A 24,579-nucleotide genomic window follows, 5' to 3' on the forward strand; every position below is an offset into this window, starting at 1 on the left:
TAAGCTGTATAGTTGTTGTTTTTTAATTGATTTCAGAGAGGAAGGGAGAGGGAGAGAGAGATAGAAACATCAACGATGAGAGAGAAGCATTGATCAGCTGCCTCCTGCACACCCCTTACTGGGGCGGGGTGGTGGGGGCGGGGGGATGGAGCCTACAACCCATGACCAGACTCAAACCTGGGACCCTTTGGTCCGCAAGCCGATACTTTATCCTCTGAGCCAGACTGGCTAGGGCAAGCTGTATAGTTCTTATGGTTATACTATAAATGTAGTGGTTTATGGTTATACCATAATTTATTTAATCACCTATTGTGCAATTAGGGTGTTTCCAGTGTTTTTCTGTTATAACCTAATGCTTTAATGAATAGATTCAAAGTATGTATCTGGTAATTTCCTTGAGGTAAGTTAGTACAAGTAGAATTTCTAGGTCATTGGCTTTATACAATTTTAAGGCTTTTGATGCAAAAATTATCAAAATGCCCTGTAGAAAAGGGATATAAATTTAAGCTCTGTTAATCTGTAAAGGCTAATCTAATTGGAAACTGTCTGTTAGAAATTTCTCCCTTGTGATAATAAGGTAATGAGTCAAGAAACAACTTCTATCTGGAATTCTGCCTGTATTTAATTTGGTTGTTCATAATGGGTCCATGCTTGGTACCATTTTGAGCTCCCAGCACCTGGGGCCCTGGTGGACCTATAAGAGCCGGCCCATCCTTTGGCCTCTGCTCTAATGTAGGACACCCAACAGAACCCAGTTGATAATTTTAAGAAGCAATGGCCTTCTTAAAGAAGTGGCTCCTACCTGTTGCTATCGGAATGAGCTTATTGATTATTGTTTGGGGAAGAGAACATTCTTTCTAGGAAGTAGGTGGCAGTCTCAGCCTCAGGTTTAATGAGCAGGTTCTGGTCCACCTATGGGAATGGCCAGTGGCTGCTATGTTGACACAGCATCACCCTGGCAACATAACCACTGGATGAGCCATAGAGATGCACCATTTTTGGGGATTTCCAGCTCAGCAATGACAATTTTTTGCAGAGGACAAAGACTACATAAAATGAACATGTAGTGTGGTATATAGTAATAAAGCTGATTTTCATGTAAGAAGCTGTTTCATTGCTCATAGCTAGAATTTATGCACAACTTGGGCCTTGGTCATATTTTACATTTCCATTTTTGTAGCTTTCAAAGAGACGGGAGCCTGAGTGAGAATGCCAGGGTCTGAATCCTCGCTAGGCACTTGCTGGCTTTGTGACTTTGGGAAAGCATTTTTAAGTCGGTGTCTCTCTTTTCTCGTTTGGAAAAATGAAGATAATAATGCCATGAGGATAACATGAATGACTATGAAGCACATAGAATAATAATACCTGGCACATGTGAAGTGGGATATGTGCTTAGATATTATTTGTATTAGCATTAACTTATAATGACTTTTGCACATCGTGCTGTAACATCACTTACAATCTTAGTACTGGTTCTTGTAATGTTCTTTCAGAAATTCCCATTTCTTTATACCAAAAGGAACACTCTTTCCTTTAAGTCTCAGCTTAAGACCCAACCACTCCATGGAACCTCCCCTGATTACCCTAGTAAAGGGGTTGGCAAATTGTTTCTGTAAAGAGCCAGATAGTAAACAGTTTAGGCTCTGAAGGCCATAGGGTTTCTGTTGCAACAACTCTACCCTGCAGCGTGAAAGCAGCCATAGGCAATATGTTAAGGAATGGGTATGGCTATGTTCCAGTAAAACTTTATTTACAAAAACAAGCAGTGGGTCACATTTGGCTCTTGGGCCTAGTTTCCTGGCATCTGCTAAAGTATATGATGGTGTGTCATTTCTTACAGTTTCTAAAACTCAGAACTGATAGTGCAAAGCACCCGTGCCAAAGGTGGCAGGCCAGCTGGTTCCAGTGGACTGCAGGCTTGGGGCTGCTGCCCTTCCCGCCCCCCACTTGCTTAAGAAGAGTTGCCAAGCAAGAGTTGCCCATTTGTCCAGGGCTTCATAGAGGGAGCTTTAAACCACTCTCCCTGTCTGGTATTCCTCCACCTCTTTGTTCTCACTCAGCTTCCACTTCCTTATCTCCCAAAATCAGAGAAATTACTAATCTATATACATAAAAGCCTAAGCAACCATCCCACCGTTCAACCATCTCACCAGTAGCTTTGACGCATATTGACCACCAGGGGACAGACACTCAATGCAGGAGCTGCCAAGCTGCGGTGACTTGGCAACTGCGGTTCTTGGGTGATGCACCCAGAACCAGAGAGGAGGGAGCCCGATTCCTGGGTGCATCACTCGAGAACCACCCTCTTGCAATCCAGGACCCCTTGGGGGATGTCGGAGAGCTGGTTTTGGCCCGATCCCTGGTTTTGGCCCGATCCCTGCAGGCAAGGCTGAGGGACCCCACCGGTGCACGAATCTGTGCACCGGGCCTCTAGTTTTCTGATAAGTGAGCTACTTTCCAAAGCACCTGGCATCTTACTTTGGAGTGGTTTTGGGAATGTATTCTATGAGCTGCTGTGCCAGTTAGCTCTTCCTGCTTAACAAGTAACCCAAATGCTTGTTGGCTTAAAACAATAGACATTTATTATTTGCTATAATTCTGTATAGATCTTTTTGTCTGGGCTGGCTTGGCTTGGGCCAGGCGGTCTAGGATGGCCTCACTCACAGGACCGTGGCTTTGGCAGGATGACTGTATCCTCCTCCCATGTTGTTGTTCCTCATCCATTAGCCTAGCCTAGACTTGTTCACATGGTGGTGGATGGGTTCCCATTAGTAAGACAAGACATCATCATTGTGCAAACCCCTGGTTGCATCACATTTGCTAATGTCCCATTGGTCAAACCAGTTACACGGTCAAGTCCAGATCCAGTGGGTGGAGATATAGTTGCAATTCTTAAGAGGAAAAGTGCCAGAGTCATTTTGCAATGGGGTGAGTATACCAGAGCTAGCATTTGATTATATGGGGTCTTCTCTTATTCCCCGGTTTTATGGGTAAGTCTCTTTGGACAACTACTAGTATATTCACCATTCCGTCATCCTTCAGCATATATTTACGAAACACCTACTAAGTTTCAGGGCCTGTGCAAGGTGCTGCAGATACAACAGAGAACACACGATAGACAAGTTTCTCCTGGAACTTACTGTCTTGTACAAGCGGATGGGTGATAAACAATGCAAAGCTGGAAAGAAATGAACAGGATGGTAAGGTAAAGAATACTTGAAGAGGATCTGATTTGACAGAGGGTCAGGTGAGGTCTCTTGACTGAGAAGGAACCATCTGTGTGAGTAAAAAGGGAAAGTATTTTAGGTCAGAAACTGAACACTGGATCCTGGGGGCATTTCTTCGACTGTGGGCTGTATCCATTGCCTTGTCTGGGCCTCAGCAAATCTGCAAAATGAAAGCAAATCCACAAGTTTGAATCCAGTGCTTTGCCAAATAGGAACACTAAAACGGTGAACTGATTTCTTGTTAGGGATGGCTCATATGGCATGGGAGTCCCTGGTGTTTGCAAGTCTGGGGGGAAGGAAAAATTGCCCTTATCGGATACCTACTCTAACCCAGGCACTTGGGCATTTTATGCCCATATTTAATTTAAATCTTACAGCAGCCCTGCAAGGGGGTAAACTTTACAATCCCCATTTTACAGAGGAGGAAACCAAGGTTCAGAGAAGTTAAGAAACTTGGCCAAGGTCACACAGCCTGCCTTTGCGAGGGCTAGAATTGAAATCCTATGCCTTTTGAGGAACACCCCATTGCTTCAGCCACTTTGAAACAGAAGGTAGGCAGGAGTGGCGTGTTGTGGTCTAGATAGGGGGTTTCATGGGGCAACAAAATAAAAACACAAACAGGTGGGGGCATACTTAAAAGAAAAACAACCCTATTTTTTTTAATCATTTCATAAAAGAAATGACATTTTTACAACAAAACTTTAAAAAAAAAAAAAAAGGAAGAGCTCACAAGTCGGTCTTTTCCTAAGAAGGGACAGTTAGCCAATGGGACCCACCCATGGGCACGCTCCCAACTGGTGCTTTGTCCTTGCTCTCTCTGCTTTGCCACTGATGGGTGGAAACTTCCCATCCATAAGCCAGCATTTGGGAGCCACTGTCCAGCCCACATGTGAGCCCCTGGGGTGAGGCCGGGTGCAGCCACGGTGGCGTGCCTTCTCCGCTAGGGCGCAGAGGAAATGCTTGCTCAAGGTCACATTGGTAGCCTTCTATTTAAAGCAGCCTTTAAGAGATTAAACTCCACTAGACCCCACGGTCCCTCAGGGCTAATTTTGTCCAGTTTCTCATCTGCCTTTGTTTGCCTTGTCTCTGAAGATGGGAGCCCTCATCTCCATGGTAGTGTTGGGCTGCTGGGCTGTTTTCTTTCCTGGCAGCCAGCAAGTAGTGCGGTCAGGCACAGAAAGTTTTGCAATCAAGAAGATGGATGTCTATACTTAATTTTAGAATTTCTAGTAAAGACTATTAAATGTGCTTAGTGATTTTATTTGACCAAGGCCATTTCAAACTACATTGCTTTTTTGTTTTTAATTGGCCTGGATAAACATGAACATTGTGCTCTGCTTGGAGAACATTTTTGGCTTTGCCCACCCCGCTAGTTGCTTCTGGTGAGAGGTTTGCTGCCGTATCGGGCCCCAAGAACAATATCACAGATGAAAGGCAATAACAAAAACATGACAACGTCTGCCCGTGTAGTAGCTAAAACTGAATTATGAAGCCTGCCATCAAGTTCATTACTATAGTCCCTGAACCAGAGTAGTAGGTCCGCTTATAGACCCAATGAGCTATTCTCTTTATTAAAATCCACCAAAGATGGAGAATTTATTTATTCTCTCATTCATCAGACACTTATTAAACATCTTCTAGAGACAGGTTCTAGGAATAGGAATTAAAGGTGTTTTTTTAAGGCGTGTGGATATTTTATTGCTTAAATTTTCAATTTCTAAATTTAAGGAAAAAAACTTCCTGAGCTGTGACCCAGGGTCAGATCTGAGTAGACTGTGCTTTGGTGTGTCCTCATGGCCAAGTCTCACAGCCTCCTACTCCCACTCAGAGAGCAGCTTCTGGTGAAGCAAATACACAGGCAAACTTTTGTGCTGCATTTGAATTTGTGGCTGCCTTAACTTATACAAGAAATAGGGGAAAAAAACACCTTAGATCGCAATGTCTTGAGCTCATAACATATTTAAAGGCCTTTCATGGACCTATTCCTTAGTCTTCACAATATCACTCTGAGGTAAATAGGAGATCTGTAGTTTAATCCCTCTTCTACAAAAACAAAATCAGAATGAACTCAGAATTAAATTGTATATGCAGGAAACGAAAGGTTTTTATGGATTTCGTTCCTAATGTTGATTCCCAATGTTTCTAGAAAGTCCATAGTAGGTACATAGTAAATATTTATTGAATGTAGGGATGAATGAAGGGGCAAGGATTTAAACAGCGCATGTGCTATGTGCTGTGATTCTTGTGGTTAGGGAGCTTGATGGGCTCAGAGGAGGAGCTTCATATCCCTGTGACACATTTAAGGGAAGTTTTAGAGAAGAGACGATTTTATAGAGGTGTGAGCAGTTTTCAATGAGGAAGGGAAGAAGAGTGTTCCAGGCAAATGTTGTAGATGAATATGAAAACCAGGGAACTTGAAATAAGCCTATAAAATTTTTTTTGTGAAAAATACCCTGGCTGGTGTGGCTCTCAGTTGGTTGGGTGTCATCTGAAAGGTTGCTGGTTTGATTCCAAGTCAGGACACATGCCCTAGTTGTGGGTTGAATCCCCAGTAGGAGGTTTGCAGGAGGCAGCTGATTGATGTTTTGCTCTCACATCAGTGTTTTTCTCTGGCTCCCTCACTCCCTCCCTCTCAGGGAAAAGAAAATCAATTAAAATCCTAAAAAAATTTTTGTGGAAAAATGGAAACTCTGTTAATGTGAGTTTTGCATATCCCTGTGCAAGCAACTAGATCAGCCAGGCATTTTCTCTCGTTCTCCTTTGTAGCTCTAAACTGTAACTAACTTATTTATGGGCTCATTTGTTTGATCTCAGCCTCTTCTGTCAGACTGTCCACTCCAGGAGGGCTGGAGCTGGTCTTTCACCACAGATTTATTATCCATGCCTAGCACAGAGCTCTACACATAGTAGGGCTGCAGTGCATTGATGTTTTTTTAATCAGAAATTAGATCTAAATACATAGTAATTCATATAGTAACCAATGACACATAATAAAGCAGATATGTGGCAATGCACACCGTAGTATAAGTTTTTACATTCTACTAGAGGCCCGATGCACGAAATTCTTGCAAGAGTAGGCCTTCCTTCCCCCGGCTGGCACCAGCTTCCCTCCTGCTGCTGGCACCCAGACCGGGGCTTCCCTCGCAGAGGGAGGCCCCGCACACCCACTCATTACAGCCTGCCATTCAGTGGCCTGGGCCTCCCTCTTTGGGGCGATCGTGGAGCCCTCCTGCCTCTCATTGATCACCCCACCGACCAGTGGCCTGGGCCTCCCTCTGTGGGGCAATCATGGGCGATGGCCAGGCCCCCGACCAATCGCATCGCACCCACCTTAGCTGGCCTGGTGCCAGTGGGTGTCATAGCGTGGTCCTGGATGGTCCCTACCGGTGGTTGTGCAGCTGTTCAGCCATTCAGTCCGATTTGCTTATTATGCTTTTATTATATGGGATTAGTATAATGAATCACACCTCATTATATAGGGTTTGTGATGATACACTCATGTAAACTTTTGTGAAATATTCTATACCGGACAAGCCTTTGGTGGTCAAAGTTAGCTCCTTTTTTGCAATTTCTGTCTTCTACCTCAGAATTAACCCTTCACTGCAAAAGATTTGTTCTCTTTGAGGTTGTCTTTAAGCAAACTAATTAAGGATTAGCAACTGGAATGATATACTCAAGAATGCTGTGGGATCTTAGTAATTTAAAGGAAATAAAAAATCTCAACATCTAAAATTTACCTCCAGAGCCGGTCACATCGAAATAGCTGATATGGCAATCTGGTTTTTCCTAGTAATAGTTCCTGTAGGAGAAGAAAACTCTTTTTTTTTTTCCTTCTTCTTCTGGACAAATGTTCTAAATTGAGAAATCATTTTGGGTCGAAAAGACAGGAAAATCTGTCTTTTTTTTTTCTTCTGATGCATCAACAAACAGGAAGTGGAGAGTGGATTCTGAATTTGCCTGCAACCCTGTATTTTTTTTTTGGCTTGGCCGGGTGATAATAGTTCATTTAAATTGCTGGTTTTAAGTGGTTTATAAATCTTTTAATAATTAAAAGTTTATAAATGTTTATATAAATGCTTTATTGTTTTAAAATATGAAGAGCACTTTCACTGGCTCTTTTTGTTTAATCAAACAAGCTAAAGTTCTATACTTTTTTTGTAAATGTTTTACCTTTGATGTACAGAAGGGAATAATTTCTAATATTCATAGTTAACCTGTCAATTGAGGTCTCAAGTCCATTTCATGAAGTTTTAGTCACTTTTTAAACAATATCACCAGGAGTCAACAGTTTGTTTGTTTTTAATTAAAGCAACTGAAGAGTAAAATAAGTTGCTTTTACAAAATTCCTAGGGACCAGCCATCATCTAAAAATGAATTATGGCCATGTATTAAAATTACACCAAACAAAAAACAAAAATGTATTTTCATCAGAGAAATAGAAGTATACTTTTGAGGTTTCCTGAGAGAGAGATAAATTATGACTGGGAATCATTTCTGTTTAAATAAAATTTACACCAGCATAGGTAATGATTAGTTACTTTTGGGAAATGGGTGTTCCAGCCTTCTCTCTTTCTAAACCTTCTAGAGAAGTTAGGTAGAGAGCTTTCAGTTCTCTATTTCTTTTTCCTGGGTAAACTCTTGGAAAGAAGACATAAGAAGTGAAATGGCCTGGGAAGATCTTCCTGTTTTATCAGCCCCTGTATTTCTCTTCTCGAGGACACGGCCCCTCGTCTTCCCACTCTGTATGGTCGCCTCCCTTCCCACCTGGGTACCTGTATAAAACCATAGAAACAATAAAAATATCTTACATTTCTATTGCCTCTTCGTGTTTCCAGAGTACTTTCACATACGGACTTAAATTAAGCAGTGCCAAATAGAAACCTCCAAAATGGGCAGTATTTCATACAGAATTTCCTTCTGTCTCGCACAACAGATCAAAGCGTGTATACCTGATTGGTAATCCACACAGTGATTAGGAAGGCAGGCTCCTTCCAGGGTGGCAGCGTGGCGTCCACTAGGTCCTTGGCATGGTCTCTAATAGGAAGGAGCACCTGGAGGAGGCGGCCTGCCTGCCCCTTGGAGCCCAGGACTTGGAGTGCAGACGTCATTGGCAACAGCTGCTCGCAGGACCAAACCCAACTGCCAGTGGTGTCATCTAGCCACGTGCCCAGGCACAGACCTGTTATTATAGAAAGAAACAGTGAATTCGGTGAAGAGCTAGCAGCTTCTGCCTTAGGTTTTGTATTTGACCCTCAGAAGAACTACGGAAGTAGGAAGAATCCGTTTTTTCCCCCGTCCATTTCCCAGATGAGGAAACTAAAGTAGAGTTTAAGGGACTAACATTTAGCCTCCGTGGCCTTGATGGATGATCCAATTCTGTTACTGAAATGGCTATTGTGGAAACTAACGTGGATGCATGTCTGCACTTAATTTCTCCTGAATCTTTTCAAACTGTCTTTTCAAAGTCTATGATTCTAAACATCTTCGTATTCCTCATATTGTTCTGCTTGATATTTGGAGAGACTGGGAAGGCCTTACCCAGTAGAAGGAGACCTTTACCGGGTCCGATTCCAGTGACGTCTCACAAGGCAAACATCGCATGGAGCCAGATGACCCCAGAAATCCCTTCGGCAAGCAAACAGTTGGAGACTGACATATGCCTCTTATTAAGACCCACAAAGCCAGTTCAGCTTTGGAAACAGATTGGGGTTCATTCTGCAGCATGCCAGATGGAATCATTGTTTTCTGTTTTCATGTTGTACCAAAAATGTCTGCCCTGATGCACAAGAATCATGCTAGCACAAGGCTCATGTCACGCAAACCACACATCTTTCTAGATATTTCCTTGTGACCAGGCTTCTCTTACCATAACAGCTTCTCTGGGGTTGGAATCTCTCTTGTCCTTTTATGAGCTGTGTCTTTTTGATGTCGTTCAGTATTTTTCCGCTTCAGAAAGTCAGCTAGATGTGTCATATGGGTAAGCAGTGCCAGAATGGGGAAAATTTTGTTCTGGGGACCCTAGAACTCATCCCTGAAAAAAAAAAAAATCTAGAGAGGGGAATAAAAACCTGTGTGCATCTCCCGCCTGTACAATGCTAGCATTGTCTGGGGTGATGGGGAAAAGCTGGGGTTCTGGCAGCCCTGCCCCATTAGAGCCTTGTTCCTTGTTCCTTATTGAAAAGATGGCATTCCTTTGCTAGCAATGTCCTGCCCGGATTTCTGGCACCATTTCTGCGGCCGGCGCTGTCGCCTGGGGCATTTTTGTTTGCATTGGTTTTGTTCTATTTCAAAGCGGCAAAGTCCAGGCTGCTTAAGTGTACAAGGTAGGGCTGTTTTTATAAAGTTTGTCATCCAACTTGTCAGGACAGTCAAGGTGGCCTGTCTGCCAGGGCGTCTGCTTCCTATTCACTGGTGTCAAAATGTGAGAAGCATACACAGTAAATTTAACTTAGTAACTTGTTCTCCAGGGTTCCGGAGGCAGCTTTTGGGTTGTAACATGGGCACCCACCTCCCTACCGGGATTTCATGTAATGCTTCACTTATAACAGAGTTTGGTGGATTTGCAAAGTAAATATTCCAACGAGAAAAGGCAAAATCGTCAGTGACCCTCTTAGTTCGGCTTGTATGGAGGCTTTTTCTGTGCCTGAAAAAACAACAACACACAATCCTTTACATTAGCTGCAGCTCTGAACTGGAGCATGTCAGATGCAGTTCTCAGGTTCTTATGAGCCTTCACATAAGGAGTGGCAGGAAACTCGAAGGTAGGTCAGCGAGGGGGAGAAGGCTTTGGTTTTAGAAAGGATTTTCGTGATTAAACAGATTTGGAGAAACTAGAAGGATCCAGCAGTGTTAGTTCTCCTCTGTGCTTTTGAATCTGAAAATAGCAGCATGCTAAGTATACAACACCACCATTCATGCAGCCTGGAAAGTCCGCCAAGTTGGGAAAATTATCCTTGTAAGTCGAACCCAGCAGGGATCATCTGACTGTTCCTCAGGGAAAGGAGAATTTTAGTTTGGATCTTATTTCTATATGTTGTCCTCAAATTGTAGATGAGCTGTGATATATCTGGGGACTTTGGGCGTATGGCCATACTATTAGCCCAGAAAGACTTGTGAAAGCTGATGATATCCTTTATATCACTCCTTATTAACAAAAAGAATTAGTTACAGGATAGTAAAATTTGGTGGGGAGGCATATTTTTTTAATATATTTATCAGTTCCCAGGATCATGTCCTGCTGCATAAGATGCTCCTTCAACATTGTACCCTAAATTAGTGAATTTATAGGCCCGGTACTCTGTAATATCTTTTGATGGCATCTTTTCCATTTGAATGCATAATATACCATGTTTATGATTCCATCCAAAATATTATGCTAACAAAAAATATTATGCGAACGTGCTTGAATAGCTTTCAGTATATTTGTTGTGTTGAATTGTGATAGAAGAAGTCTGAAAGTTACCAGTCCAATACCAGAAATTTTGGGAGAGGGCATCAGAGATTGGGTCTGCTAATTCTGCTTGTTTCTCCAAAATGGAACTAAATGTAAAATTCTTCATCCAATATTATATTTTGGTCTTAAATTATTATTTCCTGCTTTGAGTTTGGTGGGAAATAATGCTCTAATTAAATGATTACTTGATGCTAAGCCTTGCCTGTTGATCATAAATTTGAGTCTCGGGCGCACATAGATATACAGTTAATGAATTTATTTATGTAAATATTTGTGGCAGATAGCATCTGCACAAAATTATGAATTCCATAACAAAGCCTAAATGTGTCTAATTGTCACCACCTAATATACTTGGTTTTAAACCCAAACTCATAATGAAGCCATTTCTTCAGTTATCCCTGTGATGGGGTATTTGCTGTGAGAAGAGTTCACAGGATTGGTAATATTAAGAAATCTAAAAGAGTATTTTGAATTAGTGAGTCTAGATCAGATATTCCTTTATGATTTGATTCTGTTCCATCCATCTTATCCTTTATGAGCTCTGGGCCTCAGAAGTAGCATTGCGGTTCTCGACTATGTCCACTAATAGCAATAAGAGCATTGCACGAGAGGTGACAACAGTGACTCCAAGGAACTTTTCTTTGCCTGTATTAGGTCAAGGTTGCTGGGCAGTTGGCAGTTGCTCTAGGCTTGTGGTGGAAAATGAAGATATGTTTAAGTGTTTTCGTATTTAGCATTTTAATAACATTTTAAAATAAAAAGTAAAGATGAAATTCCTACAAGGACATATCAAACAACTTAAGTGGGATAGAAAAAACGATATAGATCATTTTTGGAAACGATATCTTTTTAGCACTTGCCGCTTTTCCTCAAGCCTTCTGGGGGCACAGTCAGAATGGAGTGGGTCAGTCTTTGGTTCTGAAGCCTTGATGGATCACAAGCCACCTCTCTACTCCCGTCCCCAAGGCCCTCTCTTTGTTGGAGCCTCTGTCACTCCCACACACAATTCATTAACTGTAACCATTTTCATATTCAGTGGAGAAAGGCAGTTATGTATTGAATTGAGAAATTCAACCACACCATGGGTCTAGAAGGAGAATAGACAACATTGGTAAACGTCCCTGATGTTTAACCCCCTCTGTCCCTAGAATCACTGCAGATGGTTTCTTTTTTTCATATTCATGTGATTACCAATGCGGTTGTCTTGTACATATGGTTGCATTCATGTGCTGTGGAAGGAGGATTCTCTCCCCATTAGGATCAAGCTCTGTGGGTTTATGTAAAACCCTTTGGGGAAAAACACCCTTATTTGTCTGTGCCTCCTATTTGTTACACCATTCTTCTCTGCCAACATTTTGTTTTACAAGTTCTTTAAGCACAGTTCACAGGAGAGATACAGGAAAACATATTATGTTACACCCCAAATTTCCTCTCTCTGAACTGAATTTGATCATAACATAGCTCTAATTTTATTTTTTAATAATCTTCCCTGCCTCTCTAGGGAAATCCCCAAGAAGTGACGGTGCAGTTTCTCGCCCCCTCTTTATGTGAAAGCCCAGTCCTAGGCCTACAAGCTGTCCTCTTCTGAATCATCACCACTTCTCCAAAGCGGCCTGTTGAGTTTTCATGGAAATAAAAGTGCTGGCAGCTATCCTGACGCGCCTGGATCCCCATAGTGGAACTTCCTTTGTAGCACTTAACCGCTGTTTGAAATTATTTGATTAGTTGTTTACGTATTCACCGTTTTTCTCTCCCCCCCACTAGTATATATGTAGCATGAGAATAGGAGCTTTGTAAGTCTTATTCTGTTCTGTATTTTCCCCACCTACAACAAACCTTGGCATGATGTGGGCACTCAATAAATGTTTGTTGAAGGAATCTATAATAGATAATATGTGGAAGAGATAGGGAAAAGCCAAATAGGATTAGAGCACATTTGTGCTCAATTATTGTGTTAGGTTCAAGTTATCACAGGGCAGAGGCGAAGGAGCAGATAGAGAACATGGTTAGAACAATGTTAGCTGAGAGTGTCTTTGACAGGAAAGACATGAAGAATGACCATTTCAGAAGGCATCATAAGTCATTCCATTTTTATTTTTAGGAGGTGAGTTCTCCTCTGAGCACTCGGGGTGAACACCCCGTACACTTCTATCTGTCTTCTGTCTCTTCCCTGCCACCCATTGCCACACTGCTCTTGGGTGTGGAATAGATGACACAAGAACAACATTTGGGTTCGCTTTGCTACCTGATGAGATGGCTTGCTGATGTCTGCCAAGGGTGACTTTTCTTATCAATTATTAAGGTCACTTCTTAGCCTCAAGCTGAACTGGTTTTGAATTTCAAATATTGGTCTTTCCCCATTTGTCATACACACCAGTGAAATAACAGATGCCTTTTCATCATGAAATGATAAATCCTATAATTACTAACAAGTACAGGGTATACTGCAGTTTACTGAGAGTTCATGAATACAGTATCATCTTGCTTTTTCTAATAACTCTATTATGTATTAGGACAGAGAGAGGGAAATCCCTTCTTCCTTAGTTTAATTTCTAATGTAAGTGTATGAGATAAAAATTATCTAGAGTTAAAATGGCCCTTGATCATCCAAACAGTGTGTTCCAGTTACCATTTTAACAAACCATTGCAAATCTTAGGGACATAAAACAACTTTTTTTTTTTCTCACAGATTCTGTAGGTCAGAAATTTAGACAGGGCACAGTGTGGGTGGCTGGTCTGTGCTCCATTCTCTCTGGGCCTCAGCTAAGAAGACTCAACATCTGACAGTGTCTTGATATTTGGGAGGTGGAATCATTTGGAGGTGTCTTAAGTTTTGCATCTGGTAGTTGATACTGTCTATTGATCAGAGCACCTACGTGTAGTTTCTCAATGCGGCTTGGGTTTCCTCACAAAATGGCAGTCTCAGAGTACAAACTTATTCCATGGAGGTTCCGGGGTCCAAAAGCTAAGCTTTTGTAGAAGACAAGGTGGAAACCACATGGCTTTTTATTTCTTGGAAGTCCCATAGTGCCCCTTCTGTCAAATTCTATTGGTTAAAGCAGTCACAAAGCCACCCAGATTCAAGGGGAAGGGACATAAACCCTCTTCTCATTGGGACAGAGCCAGACTAGCTTTAGAAGAGTATCTGTAAGTGGGAGAAGTTGTGGTGGCAATCTTTGGAAAATCCAGTCTGCTTCACACTGGGTTCTTTTTGCACCAGAGGCTCTTTCTTGTTTGCTGCCAGATGAAGTAAGTGGCTTATTCCTAGGTGTCTACTGTAGGAAAGAAATATGCATCTTTATGCAATAGAAGACTCATGGCTCACTTTGAAAAAGAAGTGGGAACCAAGGGGGACAGAGGGAACCATGGCTTCCCACCACCAGTCTTGCCCTGCTTTTGGGCATGCGCTCACTGAGTCAAATGGTGGGGGAGCATTTGCCTACCATCCATCTTTAAGCTGTCTGAGTGGGTTCTTGCTTCACAGGTAACTTACAAAGTGAAATATACTTAACATATTCATAATGTCTCTGACAACAGAGAGGGAAAAGTAGACCAGAAGGCCCAAGTGAAACCCAGCTCTGCCAGCTTTATTGAACCAGACTGCCAGGGAGCTAGCCTCGCGTTCAAGCCCCCTGCCTTCCCTTGGCTGGTAGCAGATCATATGATTATTATCTTATTGATTCTAGGCCACTGAGTGAATTTTTAGTTTTATGAAATGTGGGTTCTAATGTGAGAGGCTCTCGTCTCTGTGCTTCCCTGAGCTCCCATCCAAGATAGTCATTTATTCCTTTTTGGGCAAGCTATTCTTGTGCATGGTCAGAGTGCTGAACTCCCATTGACTTTGACCGAAATTCTCTTTGGCCTCAGTTTGGAAGTTGTTTATGGGCCCTTAATTATACCCTCTGGCAAAGGAGAAGGAGCACTTGAAACATGCATAAATTCTGTACATATTTCCAAGGCTGGGCTGTTTAAAAAATGCTGTCTGTTGTCTGCTTTTTTTTCTCTTTGAACTTGGACATGAATTTTTATAAAGTACAGCCTGTCAAGGGAAGGGCAGTGAGAAAATATGCAGGGGTGTTTACTTAAAAATTACTCAGTGAATCCATCATGGTATGTTCATTGGTTTTACTGTGGTATACTGTATTATTATGAAATGAGAGATGTTTCATTGTATTTTAGATGGCTGCTTTTAAAATCTCAACCTTGTGCGCTGGCTAGTGTGGCTTATCCCATACACCCAGAGGTGGCAGATTTAATTCCCGACCAGGGCACATACCCAGGTTGCGGGTTCAATCTCTGGTTGGGGTGTGTGCGGGAGGTAACCAGTTGATGTTTCTCTTTCACATCGATGTTTCTCTCTCTCCCCCTCCCACCCTCTTTCCCTTCTCTCTCTAAGCTCAATAATAAAAGAAAAATTTTAACCTTGCTGTGCAATTCATGTTGTTCTCTGACTGTATATTTTTTCCATTTCAAATTATATTAAAACCCCACAAGCTATTAATGAATCAATTAATTAAATTTTTTATTAATTTTATTGCTCTGACATTGGTTACTAAAATTATATAGGTTTCAGGTGTACAATTCTGTAATACATCATCTGTGTTTACCACCCCAAGTCTCCTTTTATCACCATTGATCCCCTGTATATCCTCTTCTATCCCTCCCACCCCTTTCTTTCTGGTGATCACCATGCTGTTGTCTGGATTTATTTATTTATTTATTTTTTTGCTTAATCCCTTTACCTTTTCACCTAGCTATTTATTAACTTGTTTCTATTTAAAATTTAAACACCAAACCAAGTAAAATGTGCTGAATTTTCTCTTTATAAATACTTGCAGCAGTGACTTGTTAAAGTATTGAGTTTTTTGGATTGTAAGGCGATCTGTAGAATAATGGAAGTGTATTGGGTGGCTTTTACCTGTCACTTGGTGAGGCAAAGTTGTGAGAGCTTGAAATTCTTCAAATCTCTTACTGGTCTCAAACATTTCATTGGATTACCACCTCGACTCCTACTTACTGTAAAGGGGGTTGGATTCTCACTGGTCACAGAATCCATAGGTCGTATTAATCCCATTGGATGTTCCAACCCCTCCCTTACTGGAAGTTTTGAATAACAGCCACATGGAGTGAAATAGACTGATTTGACTTCTTCTCCCTTCCCCTGTTCATGCATTACTTGTGGTGAAGGTGGGAAAGAACTAGAATGACCCACAAACTGAACATTATCTCAGGATAACAAAAGAGTGGTTGCATTTCTTTGGAAAAGAGAGATCCGTATATTTCACAGCAGGCTCAGCCTTGGTGAGATGGAATCTTGCAGTGGTGTAGGAATTGGGTAGCCTGGGTTCAAATCCTGGCTCCCCTACTTCTTGGACAAGCCATTGAAACCTAGTTTTGCTTTTGAGGAGAATAACTTACCTGAGCATTCAAATTATTTTGAGAAAGAAACACTCTAACGTATACCCAGTGTTGCTTTAGTGAGAAAAGCACTGATCTAGCGCACACTGTGTGCCAGACACTTACCTTAACTCAGTTAATCCTCACTGCAGCTCTATGAGGAAGGTGCTGTTACTGCTCCATTTTTCCAGGAGAGGTGTAGGCCCTGGGCCACACCAGTGGGCCCCAGCTTACTTCGTTTTCTCTTTTCCTTTACGAATGTGATTCTCCACCTGTCAGGTAAGCCAGGTTAATTTCAAATAATTACTAAGGTTACTTACTTTCATCTTTGATTCATTACTTCTTGAAAGTATGGCAAGGATGCATTTTGGTTATGTTTCATATCATTCGGAAGGTAAAAGTCACCATATGTCATTCCATTTAATTGAGTTTCAGGTTTAAAGGATACCTGATTGTTTTCTGCAAAAAGTAGCCTCATTGAGAAATTGTATTTACTTTTTTTTTTTCTTTTTGGAGTTGAGAATTTGGGTTCCTTATCAGGAAGGCCAGGAGGTAAGTGAATGATGCAGGGTAATTTGGCACAATAGAGAGTACTGAGGAGTGGGACAAAGACAGCAGCTATCTTCTCATTGATTGCTGCCGTGTCTGGATGGAGTTCAAGCTTTAGCATGGGGCAGACTCACCAGGATGGCTTGTTAAACTATGGATTTCTGTGTCCCACCCCCAGAGTTTCAGATCAGGAGTTCTAGGGTAGAGCCTGAGAATTTGCATTTCTAATTAGCTCCCAGAAAATGTGGGGTTCTGGTCTGGGGACCACATTTTGAGAGCCACTGCCCTGTGGGAAATGAGCATAGACCTGGACTAGCCCTGCCAGGTTTTCCAATACTTGAAGTGATTCTCTCTGTGCCTTGAGGATTATCGTATTTTCAAGGTCTTCAAACATTTCACTTCTGGAAGTCACTCAGACCATACGATGATTAATCAAGAAAATATTAGGCAGAAACATTAAGCCAATCTCTTCTGTAATTGAAATCTCCTACTTTTTAAATGTTGGCAACATATTTAAAAGTTTTTAAGAGACTGTGCCGGCCACCACAGCCTGAGCCAAAATAAACATGTCTTTTTGGCTCCGTCCAGCTTGCAGATTAGCAGTTTGCAACTTCTGCTGTAGATGCTAAGAAGACATCATGGATGAGAGTGAGAGAATGAAGTTTTCTGAATTTCTTCCCTGTGATTAAAAATATTATGAAAATTTTTAGCAGCAGAAGAGAAAACGCTAGCACAGAAACCCACAGCATGCAGTTTCCTTTTAACCGGAAATAAACATGCGTGAACTGTTAAAATGAACAGATAATTCCCTCTCGTAGGCATGTACAGCCGGTGAGCTGTGGTCAGTGAATAAGCCTGTCAGCTAATGACAGGCGTGGCTTTGGGGAGGAGCCCAGTGGGCCACGTTTATTTTCACCTTCATCTTCCTGTACCTGTGTTACCTCCCACACTTTGTTCCCTCTTCTCTCCTCCTACATCTAGCTTGCTTGCTTTCCTGGTCTTACCTTACTTTAATTTTTTTTTTTTTAAAAAAAGAAAAACAAACACAAACTGTTTTATTATCTAGACAGCTGATATTAAATATAATGGAATTCTTCTGCCAAAGTATAGTTTATCAATTTGATCCATCAACTTTGATGCTTAAAAAAATTCACTGGAATAAAATTCAACAATCAAATGTTAGTTTGTGTCTTTTATTAACCCAAATATAATTACTTGTCTTCTGGTTTGTTGAAGCAATAGGTCAGACAACATTTGCCACAATAATGTCTGTCAAAGTGGCTGGCCATAAAAACTCCAGCACCACATTCATCTGAAGGGCACTCTCGACGAAGGCGAGTGATTCTGCCATTCTCATCCACTTTGTAGTATTTCAGGACAGCCAGCTTAACCTTCTTTCTCTTATGCTTATTCTTCTTGGGAGCAGTATAAGATTTCTTCTTCCTTTTCTTGTCACCACCACAGATTCTCAACACAAGATGAAGAGCGGACTCCTTTTGAATGCTGTAGTCAGACCAAGTATGCCCGTCTTCCAGTTGCTTGCCAGCAAAGATCAGTCTTTGCTGACCAGGAGGAATTCCTTCCTTAACCTGGATCTTGGCCTTTACATTTTCTATCGTATCCGAGGGTTCAACCTCGAGAGTGATGGTCTTCCCCACGAGGGTTTTCACGAAAATCTGCATCTTGGCGGCGACTCCACCGTAGATGGCAGATCAGAAAGCTTGCCTTACTTTTTGTTTCAGCCTCACTCGCACTTTTTAACACTTCCATTTGCATTGTGCAAGCTATCTACCTTTCAAGGGAGATAAGCAATAATAATAGCTAATAGTTTTGAGTATTTACATCTTTTAAGGTCTTACTGTGTTAGCTTCTTTAATATTCATAGCAACCTCATGAGATAGAAATGATTCTTTCTCCATTTTAAAGATGAGGAAACAAGGCACAGAGAGGTTAAGGGACATGTCCAAGGTCACACAGTGAATAACAGGCAGCAGTGAGATTTGAACCCAGGCTGTCCAGCAGCAGGAGCCAAACCCATATCCACTAGACTGCCTCTACAGCAAGGTTTTTGACCCCTGAAAACAGGAGCTGGACAAGTGAAGAGGCCGAGCACATGGCAGCTCATAGAATCATTTCTACTTTCCCTTTATCTCCAAGTAAACATCTGGTTCATTGAACCTTTATCGCAATAAAAATACAATTTTGCCATGTGCAGGCTGAGACCAGGCTTTCTGCTCTTTGAAATGCCTGGAGTTGCCTGATGGGACTCATGAAGGATTTATTTGATCAACATCTTTACTTGACTTGGCCTTTTAGTGATCATTCTTTTGATCAATAACAGAGCATGTACTCAAAAAATTTCAGCCATCATTGCATTTAGGACCCATTAGACCAGCACTGTCCAGTAAAAATATCACGTTAGCCACAAATGTAACTTAAACATGTAACTTAAAATTATCTAGTAGCCACATTTAAAAAAAAAAAAGTAAAAAGAAACACGTGACATTAATTTCAATAATGTATGTCATCTAACTCAATATCCAGAATGTTATCATCTCAACAGTTAGGTGATATCAAACTATTGAGAGATTGACATTATTTTTCTTACTGGGTCTTCAGAATCTGAAGTTACTTTTACACACACATCTCAGTGTGGACCAAAGAGATGTGGGAATTATACACAGAGCCAAGCAACCCAGTGAGAAAATGGAAATGTCCAGTGCAAATGGGGGAGGAGCCCAGGGCAGAAAAGAATCAACAAAGCATCTGGATGCAATTGTTTTAAAGATGTGGTTTTGGAGGAAGACACTGGGAAACTTTGGGAAACTTTTGCTAATTGGTGCAAAGTCTGGTTGAAAATGTGTGTGTGTGTGTGTGTGTGTGTGTGTGTGTGTGTGTGTTTATTCTTTACTGATTTATTGAGTCAAGTTAATTTTTGTTTGGCGCTAGGCAAAAATTGCACAAACCACAGCCAGGATGTCAGATCATAACGAGAGAGGGAGCTTAGGAAGGAATTTTTTGAGCACCAGAGTTACTCCATTTGAATGACTTAAGCTTCTTGACCTCTAGACCCTTTCAGTTTTTTAGACCAGAGGAGCATAATACATTTTTAAATTACATTTCTCTCTTATTCTTCTGGTGAAAGAATGTGTACCCTTAGCTCTTCCAGAGCTCCAGGTTCAGATGGTGTAAATAAAGCCTGGGCATCCTGGGCCCTGTGTTTTTTGTTGTTGTTGTTTTTTCAGGGGGAGCGGGGATAGAAAAAGAAAAAAAAAGAGAGATAAGAGCTAGGGAGACTGGAGAATGGGATTAGGAGTAAAACTTCTCTGGAGGATGCGTAATGTCAGCAGCACAAACTGTTTTCATTCTCTATGTTAGTTAATGGCTAATGTTGAGATTGTTCTGCCATTTGCTGATAGTGCACAGTTTAAAATATTTTATCATTAATGTGACAGGGAGTTGGATAAAGAAAATGAAGCGTGATTATAAAACGCTAATTATCGTTCTCAAGTGCATATTGGGCACTCGCGAATATTTGCAGCGTAATTTGCTTTATTTATTATTTCAGTTTGGTTATAAATGTTAACTCAATTGCAGATGGTATGTTGGCAATTTACAGCGCTATAAAGTTATTTGAAAATCCTAATATTTTCTACCAAAATGTGCCGTGAGTGATGGATGAACTACATTAAAAAGCCCCTGCTCTTTAGAGTTAAATACATTAATTGGCAAGTAGGCTGCAGGGATTCCCAGGTCAGAGCTGGCTGCCTTCACGCCTTCAAGGAAGAGAGGACATGATCTCTAATGAGAATGGAAATTTTCTTCATGAGCGAGTGGGGGAGGAAGGAGGTCTCTTTCTTCCACCTCCCTCACAACGCTTCTTCAAGGCTGAGATTTCTTCATGTTCTGGTTCATAGCACTAAAGAGACACGCTTGAAGCCACATTTTCTCTATGCTGCAGCAACTGTGTCAGAGACCATGATGTTGGTAATGAAGGTGTATTTGTGTGTAACCATCTATGCATGTGTGTGAGAGAGAAAGAGAAAAAGATGGACAGATATCCTGTTTTCTCAAACCTCACTGATTACTTAAAAACACACACATATTTTGGACCACAGGTTGCCAAACTACAGCCCACAGGCTAAAGCAGGCCTGCCACCTGTTTTGATACAGCCGAAAGCTAAGAATATTTTTCACATTTTAAAAACTTGAAAGGAAAACCTTAGGATATTTGTATGACAGATTGAAATGGGCTAAAATCACATTCAGTGTTTATGAATAAAGTTTTCAGAACATGGCCAGGTCCATTCATTAAGGAATTATCTAGGGCTGCTTTCCCCATGGCAGCGGGGAGGATTTGAGGCAGAGATGATGAGGTCCACAGCCTAAAAGGTTTACATCTGGCCCTTTATGGTAGGAGCCAGCCACACCCTGGATTAGATGCTCTTGGGGGAGTTTACAAAATGGAAGTCTTAGCCTTTTTATTATTTTTTTAAATATATTTTTCTTGATTTCAGAGAGGAAGGGAGAGAGAGAGAAACATCAATGATGAGAGAGAATCATCAGTCAACTGCCTCCTGCACACCCCCTACTGGGGATTGAGCCCGCAACCTAGGCGTATGTCCTGACCAGGAATTGAACGGGTGACCTCTTGGTTCCAGGGTCAGTGCTCAACTGGTGAGCCACACCCGGCTGGGCTGCCTCAGTCAGCCTTAAAAAAAAAATAAAAAAAAAATAAAATAGCTTTATTACAAAATGTATAGAATCATAAGAACTTTGGGGGAACAAATAGCTTCAAAACACAACTTCATTTTTGCAAGCGAAGAAGGAAATGATAACTATGAGCCCTTGCTTCCTCCTTTTGTGGCAATGTAGATAATGAAAAGAAGTGATATTATGTGAGTGATGTAAGTAACTTTGTGCTTCTCATCTACACAACATACTCAAAACATTCTCTTTGCCTCCAAAATAAGGATTAAAGTAAAAATTGTTTTCTTTTGTTATCAAATTAAAAACATAAACTAGGCCACGTTCCTGGAACGCTCTATTGGTGTTAACAATTAAGAATTGTCCACGGAAGCACAGTCATAGCGGGAAAACATGGCTCCCTTCTAGAACTCGCTTGGAAAAAAATGTCATTCTTTACTAAGAAATACTGTGCTTAATTAATTCTTGCTCCTGGGAGGTCAACTTGGGGCACTCATTATGGCCTTAATTGGTGTTATAAATCCTGAGGCCCGAGAGGAGGGCACATGGCCTGGTTAGTGGTCTCTGGCCCTTCGGGTGAGCGCACCCCAGAGCCAGCCCCCTTTGGGAGAGTGACAGCTTCTGGTTTTGATGGCTTCGGGTCTGGCCACACTGCTATTGGGTTGACAGGCCAATAGGCAACGAGAAAAGGAACGCCATGGCTTGTCCCGGTGTTTTACATTAAGCAGTGTGAGACAACCCACTACCTTCTGACTTGGAAAAATGTGTTTCTTTGAACTCTGGTTTTTCGTATTAAATTATATTCATTACACAGCCCATCTGGAATCTCCTGCCAGGCCAGAAATCATCTTACAGACATTAGCAAAAGGAAGTTTCAATGTAATTTTTTTTTAATTGTAGACTTTTCATTTCCATTTTATTTTTTTCCTTTTTATTGGAGAAACCAGATGGGAAGGAAGGCAGGAGCCTCTCTCTCACCCCGGTCCCCTTCGGGAACAGAGGCAGAGCACTCCTGGCTGCTGCTTCTCTCCCACACTGGCTGGAGGTGATGACGGGGCTGTCTAGATTCCGGGGATAATTGCTGGGAAGGTCAGGAGTTCAGTTTGAAGCTCCCACTGGATTGGGGTGCTGAGGTTTGGAGAGTAAGAACAGCGTGGGGTCTAACTTTTGGCTTTCACTGAAGTGGGTTGCCACAAATTATATTTGACAGTGTGGAAATGAAACTCACACATGTCACGTGGGATGCGGTTCGTTGTTTTTGTGTGTGTCCCAGTAGTGACTTGGTTACTTTGCTGGGAGTTGCCTGTCTGCTGGATTTTGACTCAGTGCGAGAAGGACCCATATTTGGGCTCCCTTCATCTCTTTGCATTTACTGAGGCTCATACTGGGGACATTCGAATGTACGTTTCCTTGTTCGAGTGACGGAAATCTCAAATGTCAGCCCTAGGAGGTGTGTAGAGATCAATTTAAATGTGTGAAGTGCAATTGCAAGAGGAGTCCAACAGTCTTCCTGGGGTCCCAAGGCCAGTTAAAGGCAGAGAGTGAAACCAGCTCATGGCCCTTTGGACTTTCACTCAGATGCTTTCTTCTTTGGCCATCCTACCACCCTGGCTGAGGAACTTAGGCACACTGAGTCATTCCCCCATGCAGCCCTCCACCCATTCCCATGAGCAGATATTTACAGAAAGCCAGATCAGGCACTGGACTTGGTGCTGAGGTTACAAAAGAGTTATGATAAGTCTTCAACTTAATAAAAAGCCTATATCGGAAAAAGCTACAGTCACTATCTGTATATACTCTACCACTCATCTGTCGATAAACCAAAATGAATTCCTAAGTTTTTGGGTTTGGAAGGGATGTTTTAAATTCAGATACTGGTGCCCTAGCTGGTTTGGCTCAGTGGATAGAGCATCAGCCTGTGGACTGAAGGGTCCCAGGTTTGATTCTGGTCAAGGGCACATGCCCGGGTTGCTGGCTTGATCCCCAGTAGGGGGTGTGCAGGAGGCAGCCAATCAATGATTCTCTCTCATCTGTTGATGTTTCTATCTCTTTCTCCCTCTCTGAAATCAATAAAAATATATATTTTTTTAAATTCAGATAATGGTGAAATACTTTTGACACCATACGGACATATCCCAAACCTACGGGCATTTCTTGAGGATGGTCTTCTGGTCTTCAGAGGTTGAAAGGGAAGGGAGCAATTAGGGCTCATTTGAACTTGTACCCTATGTACAATTTTATTACAATCAGATTAGTCATTTTATCTAACTATTTTCATTGTTCTAGATATTTCCTTTCATTTAGGACAGGGTTTTCAAGCACACCTGGAGAGGATCCCATCCACTCTACACTCATGCTTTACAGCACATCTGAGATTGGAGGGCAGATGGAGGAGAATGACCCTCCTTCTCACCCACACAGTAGCTGCCTTTGTGCCTGGATAGTGACATAGAGTATCTGCTGTCACAGAGTCCCTCCACTAAGAGCTTCTTTAAGGAACTCGGCTCTGTTTGACCCTCATTCATGTTAGACACGGTAATAGACACATTACCAGTATAAATAGCATCTGCAGGTTTTCCCTGCCTTCGGAGTGTGTTAAAGGGATGTCCACTAAATGGGTTACTTTGGCTTTAAATAATAGACCCCATCACTTCTCAGCTCCTCAGCGCGAGAGGTGGTTTCACATACCACTCTCCACTTTCAACAAAGCAGATAAGGTATCAACACAATTAAAAGTGAAAAATAATCTGTCTGCGTTGCCGGTAGTGAATGCTTACAGAACACACACTGATACAATAGATTTTAAATAATTTATGTCCGGCACTTTTTTTTTTTTCAATCTGTAAATGAGGACACCTAATGCGGAGTGGCGGGCAGGATACTCTATCCCTCCCCCATTAAGATAACAAGATGAGGGGCCAGGATTCAGATCGGTATATTTTTGGAGCACAGCGCGTGGATAAAAATTAAAAATTAAAGGAGATGATGCTCTGAAAGTCTCTGGATAAGCAAGCTCCTAAAAGCCGTGTGGAAACCTGAAATTACAAATTAATTCCGAGTCTCCTTCTGAGGGGCTCCTAAAAGCCCTTTCCGTTTTCTTGGCAGGAGGAGAGCATTACTTTGGTGTCACGGCCCGGTGTTTTCACGATGTCTGTTCTAATGCTCGCTAAGGTGTGGCGCTCAGTCCTAATGTGCCTCTTGCAGCCGCCTTTGGCCTGAACCAGCTCAACTTCAGGTGATGTTAAA

The 24,579-nt window shown here is 41.8% G+C and overlaps 2 protein-coding genes across 7 annotated transcripts in view; one reads left to right on the forward strand and one right to left on the reverse strand.

Annotated features, from left to right (window-relative positions):
- RARB (retinoic acid receptor beta) overlaps positions 1 to 24,579 on the forward strand; it is a 728,677-nt gene that overhangs the window by 537,001 nt on the left and 167,097 nt on the right. The gene's annotated exons all lie outside the window — the stretch shown is intronic.
- On the reverse strand, positions 17,821 to 19,093 carry LOC308251479 (ubiquitin-ribosomal protein eS31 fusion protein-like). The gene has a single exon (XM_080674950.1). The coding sequence runs from the start codon at positions 18,306 to 18,308 to the stop codon at positions 17,838 to 17,840; it is 471 nt and encodes a 156-aa protein (XP_080531076.1). The 5' UTR covers positions 18,309 to 19,093; the 3' UTR covers positions 17,821 to 17,837.

This window comes from Plecotus auritus, assembly GCF_963455305.1.
Source record: "Plecotus auritus genome assembly, chromosome: 6".
Taxonomy (NCBI): domain Eukaryota; kingdom Metazoa; phylum Chordata; class Mammalia; order Chiroptera; family Vespertilionidae; genus Plecotus; species Plecotus auritus.